Source organism: Chelmon rostratus, chromosome 9, assembly GCF_017976325.1.
Source record: "Chelmon rostratus isolate fCheRos1 chromosome 9, fCheRos1.pri, whole genome shotgun sequence".
NCBI classification, from domain to species: domain Eukaryota; kingdom Metazoa; phylum Chordata; class Actinopteri; order Chaetodontiformes; family Chaetodontidae; genus Chelmon; species Chelmon rostratus.
This window is the reverse complement of record NC_055666.1, coordinates 17,469,659-17,478,009: the sequence shown is the minus strand read 5'-3', so window position 1 is coordinate 17,478,009 and position 8,351 is coordinate 17,469,659. Positions and strand designations below refer to the sequence as shown.

General features: G+C 40.8%; 1 protein-coding gene across 1 annotated transcript in view; it reads left to right on the top strand.

The window, feature by feature from the left end:
• Positions 1-981: 981 nt before the first annotated feature.
• Positions 982-8,351, top strand: part of kdrl (kinase insert domain receptor like) — a 44,953-nt gene continuing 37,583 nt past the window's right edge. The window contains exon 1 of the mRNA XM_041944208.1: positions 982-1,328. Within this exon, the coding sequence (XP_041800142.1) occupies positions 1,265-1,328 (64 nt within the window). The 5' untranslated portion in view covers positions 982-1,264. The remainder of the gene's footprint in view (positions 1,329-8,351) is intronic.

The following is an 8,351-nucleotide window of genomic DNA, read 5'->3' as shown; positions in this document are numbered from 1 at the left end:
ATGCTTCACCCAGGACGCACCACCACTCAGTTCCCAAGGCGGTGGCTGTTGAGTTGTCGTGTCCTGACGTGGGCGGAAAGGTGAGGGCAGGATGTTCTTATTTACAGTGCCTGCTACTGTGACCTGCAGCAGCAGAGTAATTGTTGTGGTGATAAAAGAAAACAGTCTGCAGCACATCCACACACTGCAGGGTACTGCTGGACAAAAGAGGAGTATTTACATTGATATAAAAAGCAGTGTATCCTGTTTCTGGAGTTAAAAATGAATCCAGCAAATATTTATTCTGAACACTCGGACAGATAGATTCCTCCTGCTATCACAATGATTGTTTACGTTTGATTCGTTTTCCTCTTAGAGACAAGATAAGCGCTTTTACCTTTAACCTCAGTTGCACAGTAGGCTGATTATATCAAAGGAAGCGTTACATGCAAAGGTCAATTTAATGATCTACTCTATCCTTTAACTTAAAACTGTTATTTAGAAACACACTCTGGCCAAAGATCAATAAGGTGATATTGATATTAATCAGTTTTTATACTTGATTGAGATGCTACTAAATCCCATGCAGGTTAATTTCAGGTTTTTTTTAGTTTTCGACCAGAAATAAATACAATTACTGAATTCTGTTGCACATTTTCATGTTTAGTTGTATTATTATAACATCTCTGTGCCATTTCCTATTAGCCTGAAGAAGGGAGTTTGCCCCCCCTCCAGAAAGAAGTGACGTTGCGTCCTTCCTCTGTGTCTCCATAAAACGTGCCTCGCGCATGGACCGTGATGCACAGAGGAGGCGAAAGGGAGGAGAAATTGTGCAAGGCGCGCACGGACGGCAGGAGCTAATTGATCCTGCTTTTGTGGGCTACGCCAGACACCAGTTAGATACTGATACACCGCTCAGTCCGCTTCCCCCCGTTAGGTTTATTTCATCCAACTTTTTTTTTTTTTTTTGGCTTGAGAGCACCTGCCCCGAGGATACAGCGGTTGCCGCTCATTGCCGGATCGGGAGTTGGACTAGCCAGCTGCGCAGGAGAGCTCCCCTGCGAAACGCGTCATGGGACACGGGAGAACCACTGCCGCTCTCTGCACGTACACCTGAGGGGTTTCGTGGGTTTACAACACGGTTTCTCAAAAGAAACAGCCTTGATTGATTTACTCGCTTTTCAGAAGAAACTTTTGTCAGTCACCCGGAATTACAAGCCTCTGCGAGGAACTGTACTGCTTTATTTCTAACACACGGTTTGGATCCCGGTGAAGAGTTGGCAGGATGGTCTCATCCGACTGCTTCAAGCTGGTCGTTATGGTCTTGTGTTGCTCATCACTCACAAATGGTAAGGAATGAATCGTGCTCGTTATTCACGCGTAGTAGAGTTTTATGCATGAGAGAACACCGCACAGTTTGACGGTTTGATTCGTTTCAATGAATGGCTGAATGCATGTTGTTTTTATAGGCATTTCACATAATTAACTGTCCTTTAACAGAAGAAGTACAAAGAGTACTTCCTTTTCTTCTTAATAATAATAATAATAATTATTATTATTGTTATTATTATCTTATTCTTCCTGTTTTTAATTGAGCTGTAACAAACAGTTGAATTTGTTGGCCAGTTTTTCTCTTATCTTAACTTTTGTGGAACATTTTTTTATTGCACATGGATATGACAATTTGCACATTCTAGAAAAATAATGTGTCAACATTTTAAGGCTGTCATTGGACCTGCAGTTCTCACTTCCACCACTAGAGGTAGCCTTATCCCACTGTAATTGGTACTTATTAACAAGTTAATAAAATGTGTTGTCCCTGACAGGTAATTGAAACAGATGGGCAGACTTTACATTTTAATAAATGACTGTCTTTATTGATGAAATTTTCAATTGGCCGATTTGGATATGTTTTCTCAGATATTCTAAAGATATTGCAAATCAGCCTTTCATATATTATGAATAACTTTATTCCAGAAATTGTTATCTGTGAGTGAACAGGATTAAACATTTTGGGAAGAGAGTGCATGTTTCTTCTGACAGTACAATCAGTTCCATTGTCTCAGTGTCACTCCACAAAAGCATGGTGGAGTCTAAAAAGTGGATGTTCCTCCACCTTGTGCCACTGAGATACACAGTAAGCCTTCCCTTATCATTTCCAAATAAATAGCTCATCCAAACAAAGGAAATACTGTTCACGCTCACCCCTCCCCCCAGCACAGGCATACTCATACACACTTTCAGTCTATGAAGCTTTGTCTGTGATGTTTTTAAGTAGATTTCCTTCACTGTCCACACACAAAGCGTGGGAAAGACACAAGGAGGAAGCGGACGTAGGGGCAAGAGGCAGCCTGGAATTGTTCTGGCTCGTAAAGGTCACGGAAATGTGACACGCTACCTGAGCAAAGATTCCTTCCCGGAGCTCCTTGTCCTCATATTGAGCTATGTCAAACTCCATCCACGAGACAATGGCAGGGAGGAAAGGAGGGTATTGTTTCTGCATCGGAGCCACTGACTGGTAGAGCCATTAGTTATTGATAGTGCATCAAGTTCTTTCTATTCATTCTGAGGTGTGTAACAGATTTTTCATGGTAAATAAGGTACAAGGTTGTACAGACACAATGAACTCAAGTTTAACCACCAAAATTAAGATTTGTCCTCAGCAATGGTCCTGTCATGAAATTGAAATTGTATTCCACAGAGACATTTAGTGACACATTTCTTCTTCTTTCTCCACACTTTGCCCATAGTTTTCTCAGTGATTGAGATGTAAACACGTCTAAAAGTCTGAGCTAATTGGTAACTTGTTAATATTGATATGTGCCTGTGAATATTCTCATTCATCCAGGTCATTGTAAGCTTTAGGGCATTCAATCGTTCGCAACTGGACCTCGTCAGTTTGTCTTCTAAGACAAACTGACGAGGTCCAGTTGCGAACAATATTGATATGAAGTGCAACCTTTTGATACCGATTAAAATGAGGTATAATGGCACAAACTGAGGGAGCAAACCTTTTCACAGCTCTCTGTGGCACAAAGCTTGCATTTCTGATTTATTTCACTAGAACTGTGTTATTGTAAATGACTTTCAGCCCTCTGCTTATCACGTGGGGTGTAAAGCATGCAATAATATTGATTCAGTGAACTGTGTCCGTGAATTTTACAGATTTCATACTGAACTTGTTGTTTACTAAAATAATTTCTTGTGTTGTGCAGGTGAATTTGCCATGTTGTTATTTTGGTCTGCACTATACACAGTATATACAGATGTTAGCTAAACATCTCCTTTTCTACAGCGAGAGTTTTTGAAGTCGTCTTTCTGGCAGAGTGAGTTGATGTTGTGTCTAATTTGTTTTGGAGTCATTTTTTCTTTCCTGCTGAGACGCTTGAGATGGAGTGGAAAATGGGAGTGATGAGAGGTCAACCAAGTGCAGTGGGGACTCATTGCTCACCGGCAGTACATCTGGGTCCGTGCAGGCAGCACAGGAAAAACACATCTATACACACATTCACCTGGATTGAAAGGTTTAGCAGCGGAGTAGAAAAAGTAATTCCCTTACACAGGGATATTTAACTAAACAAATTGCTTTGTGTTGCTGTTCTTATAGGATGAGTGCAGCATCTGGTCCATACTAGGCATATCCACCCTGAGCCAGCAATATATTTTCTTTGAATCCTGCATGAGATTTCAATTTCAAGGAGCTTCTGTCTGCCTACTGGGCTTCATCATACATTATAGAACAGGAATCTTCTGGGTTTATCATTTTGGACTCTCATGCAGGCGATTCCTGTTTGTTGGCTCTGCTCAACTTTATATAACCTAGAATGGCCACCCATCATGGCCAGATGTTCCATTATTTTGCTTTTTTAAGAGGAGTCTGGGGCATTTTGCCTCCAAATCTCCAAAGGCTAATATATGGCTAATAAAAAAGGCCCTCTCCCTAACTGTTGTCTTAACCTTGCAATTGGCAAAGTGGAGGGGTTTCAGAAGGGCGGTGTGGGAGAGAATACTGTAAGACGGACACACTGCCAGAGAAGTGGTAGCTACTTATTTTGGCAGGTGGTCCCGTCCTAAGTCTTGTCTGGGTTTCAACATTGTGTCGTGATTCGGCCCCCCGTGTGTTGAGCCGTTTTTGAATTTGTCTCTTTGTTGCTTTTGAGATTTTTCATCGGTCCAGATGTTTGAATGACATGAAACATGACATGAAACAGCGGTTTCTCAGTAAAAAAAAAACAGCCGATCCAATGAGCGGTGCTGGAGGACTAACAATTAGCCAATCTGTACGATGGGTGGGACAAATTATATTGTCAAGCTGTTGTCAAGTGTAACAATAGTGACAACTGCTATAGACAAGGTAGACATGGCTGTCGAAATGGTAGTTTGTTTTTGACTCTCTCTGCTCTTAAAACTCCAGCAAAACCAGTGTGTTGGCATGGCTACGCAGCAGTGTCAACTTTAAATTAGATTCAGGCAGGTACATTGGTCTCTAGTGATTGGGAATTGGAAGTTCTCCCTCCGTGTCTCTGCCATACAGCAGGCTATGTAGCAAATCAGGGCTGGATTCTCACATGATCGTGCGATTCTTGTGCGATCTCGCAAATCCAACTGCCTCGCAAGGCAACGTGATTTGGACAGGACTGTTGACCACGTTCTCACATGACATGAGAGAGTCAGTCAGTATTGCACTCCTAAGCTGGTTTGCCAACTGCCGCAGAAGTAGAGAGTGAGAATAAAACATGGAGGGGAATGAAACATGGTTTGGATTTAGAAAATCTGACACAATATAGTTATTTAAAACCGTTTTTTCAATTCAGCTGCTGTATTGTGATATATACTATTACCATTATATGAACTTACATTTACCGTGATAGAATATTTTGCCTTTATCAGCCACCCCTAAGTGGGTATACATCTACCTTTCAGTCCAGTTTCTTAACATGTACTAGAGTGGTAGCATATTCTCCCTTAAAATAATACATATAAAGTAATCATGGACACATAATTCAAAAACAAGTTTACTCGTAACGTGTAGCAGTGGTTTGCAGTTATTATAAGTTGACACAGGCTGAACTGATTGTGTGCCATTCTTCCTCTCAGTGGCTGCCGCCGACTGGTGAAGATTACTCACCAGGAGTGACCCCACAATAATTCACTCTCCACCCTGGCTATGTCTTTGTTGTCACAGACGTGCAAGGTTAAACCAGGGAATTGTCATGAAGTATTGTTACTTTTGCCTTGAAAACACCAAAAAAAGATTTTCTTTCACTGACTCTAGTTTCATGACGGGACGGGAAGTTCGGGGAGATGCAGCACACTCTCCGCAAAAGAGAAGGGAATTCCGCATATTATTTCTTGCACTTGAAGGGTTGTGACTTGGGGTTTCCCGTTTAATTCAGCGATTCAGTACAGTCATCTCATACAGTAATAGTGGTGGTTTCTGTTATGCAACATCAGGCATGAGCCACTGGCAGCATGGTGCAACAGCGATTTCCGCTCACATTTTCTCTCAGCCTCTTAATTGTTGTTCACACATTACTCATCTCTGTAACAGCTTGTTGTATCCTCAACCTTCAATTCTGTTAAGTTGTTGTAAAATGGTAACTCCATGCAGTTATTGGATTAGTACAAAAACAATGCAAATCAGTCCAGAACTATTAGAAAGGATTACCAATGAAAATACAATGATAATATAATGACAAGACAACCTCATTATTAAAGACTTTTTTTGGCAGTTCATCTCAACATGGTTGTACTCAGTACATCTCAATGTTTCATTATAATGCACCAGATTATAATAACATCCCTAAACGTATATCCATAAAAAGACAATTGGTGAAAGGTAAGAAATTAAGGTAGTCTACGGTCAACAATTCCAGTTGCATTGCTGAATCTGTCTTAAATTAATTAAACATCTCCTTCAGTTTTTGTCATTGTTTAGCTGTTCTGTCAGACTAAATATTTAAATAGCATTTTCTGGGCCACAAACATTTCAGAATCGAGGATAGTAGATCCAGGAATCCAACACTGTTTGAGTTTGTAGTTTTTATTTCCTGACTGGTTGTGAACCTACCACAAATGTTTTCTAAACACCATGTCCTGTGCCACTTCCCTCTATCAATGCCAAGTGAGGACAGGGACGTACAAATGTGAGCCTGATCCAATCTTAGTTAACTTGGCCCCATGTCAGTAATCAATCTGAGGTTGTTTGACTGGCTCAAGACCCCATCATCTATTAACTGAGAAACTGAACCAGAAGTCACTCAACCTCCTTTTCTTTCTCTCTCTCTATGACTCTGTTTGTTCCATGCCTGTCCTCTTCTTAATGACTCTTAATGAGAACCAGCTTCAGGGCTCTTTGAACCAACACAATAAGAACAATTTCTGTCATTTTTCAGCTGCTCTGCCGGAGGAATGCAGCACACAGCTGTTACGTGGGGTTAGGGTTGTTGAGACACTTGCTGAGGTCAGTGTTGGGCAGGCACTAGGGCAGGTGGGAGTTTTGAGGGTGTGGGTGCAAAGAGACAACCGCAGGTTCCTTTTTTTTTGTTTTTTGTAGCGGGCTGCTGTGGGCCCCTGCTGATTCATCCAGCTGTAGTGTGTTACTGAGAAGAGTGGGGAAAAATTGGCCAGTTTTAAGAGATGAGCTGCCTACCAGTGCAACTCAAGGTCAGGCTAATGTTTTCAGTTGTTATTGCTGTTGATGCGTGCAAGCAGATGCCAGCATTCATACATGTGCTGCTTTTGTATCACAACATAAGTCAAAGAACTGACGTGTTGAACATGCAGAAATATGTCTTGCAGACAGCGCTTGATTCATAGTACATTTTATTTTGCCGTTTGTATTTAACAGATCCCAGTGCTCCAGTTCTATTTGATTATTGGCAAAATTTTCATTTCCAGCAATTTAGATAGATGACTGTCTGCCAATTTGCAGATGTGAGGGAAGAAAAACTGAAATTAGAACATTCTTAAGGAAATTGGTGTGACAGCTTGGGAGAAATCAACAACAGATATTTATTCACTTGTGAACTATAGGTTCTGTGATTGTTTATTAAGCTCAGGAGGCTTGATTTTTATTCATCTAATGTACAGTTGAAAGCATACAGTATCACTCCATGAAAGAGTGTGAGCCACGTCCCTTCCCCTCTGCATAACCTTGGACAATAAAACAATGATGTTCTAGTAGTTTGTGAGGAAGTCGATATTGAGTACCACTGCCAACACTGGCACCGTCAGCTCATTCTTAGCACAACAGCTGTTCTGAATAATAGACAAATACGAGTAAAATGTGTACGCACATGTGTTATTCTGTGTATGTGCGTTTGCATTTGTAAATGCAGGTGTTCTTGTGTATGTGTGTGCAGGCTTGTGTGCATACCCATGTGTATCCATCATGTGTCAGCATGTCAGCCTGGCATTAAGCTGTTGCATAACTCCATTGTCTTTCGTGATTCTGTGCTCTAAATAAAGGTTTCCCTGAAGACTGTCACATGCAGAGGGTTGACTTAATAAACTTGTTTTCTGACCACAGTGACAAGTTGTTCAGGGAACAGCATGGAAGCCTATAGATTACTATATTAAGATGTAAACTTGCTTGTAATTTTAGTAAAAATTCAAATGTAAATGCGATAATGGAACTTCAATTTTTATTTTCACTTATTAATATGGGCATTCTGTAATAATATTAAAATTAATTCAGATTTTAGAATTAAATGCAATGTAAACAGTATAACCTGGTTTTCCATTTATGCAGGCAACATTTAAGTTACAATTAAAATTAAAATGCAGTTTTCTAATATTTTGAATATAAAAAATGAACATCAAATTTGATATTTAATTTTCAAGGCCTTAACCTGCTGTACAGTGGACAAGATTCATGTGCAATAAACCAAACAGTGCCACCAGGCTATTGCATTTACATTTACGTGTGGCCATGCCCTTTGGAAGTCAAAATGAAAAATGCAATCTGTCCTCTTAATAAGGACGTCACTTCCTTGGTACATAAAATGAAAAATTTCCTGTCCTATTAGACACAGACTGATGGAGGATGAGCTGTTGATTTACAGGAAATGCAGCTAAAGACACTCATGAGGGTCTGCCTCGGTTCACTGCGATTCTGACTGGTCTAGCCTCTCTGGCAAAGTGGCACAGCTGCTCCCCATATCGTCCCCTTCCTCCCTCTCCTCCACCTTCTCTTTTTCTTTCAGCTCATCCCAGACCACTTTTCATTTCAACAACCTGCCCTCCCACCACCGGAAACACCCCTTGCACAAGAGGCAGGAATATATCAACACAAAGTGAACCCACATGCACCGTGCTGAAGTGTTTCCAACAGTGTTTTCCATTCTGTTCTTTAGTGTGATATTGGCTGG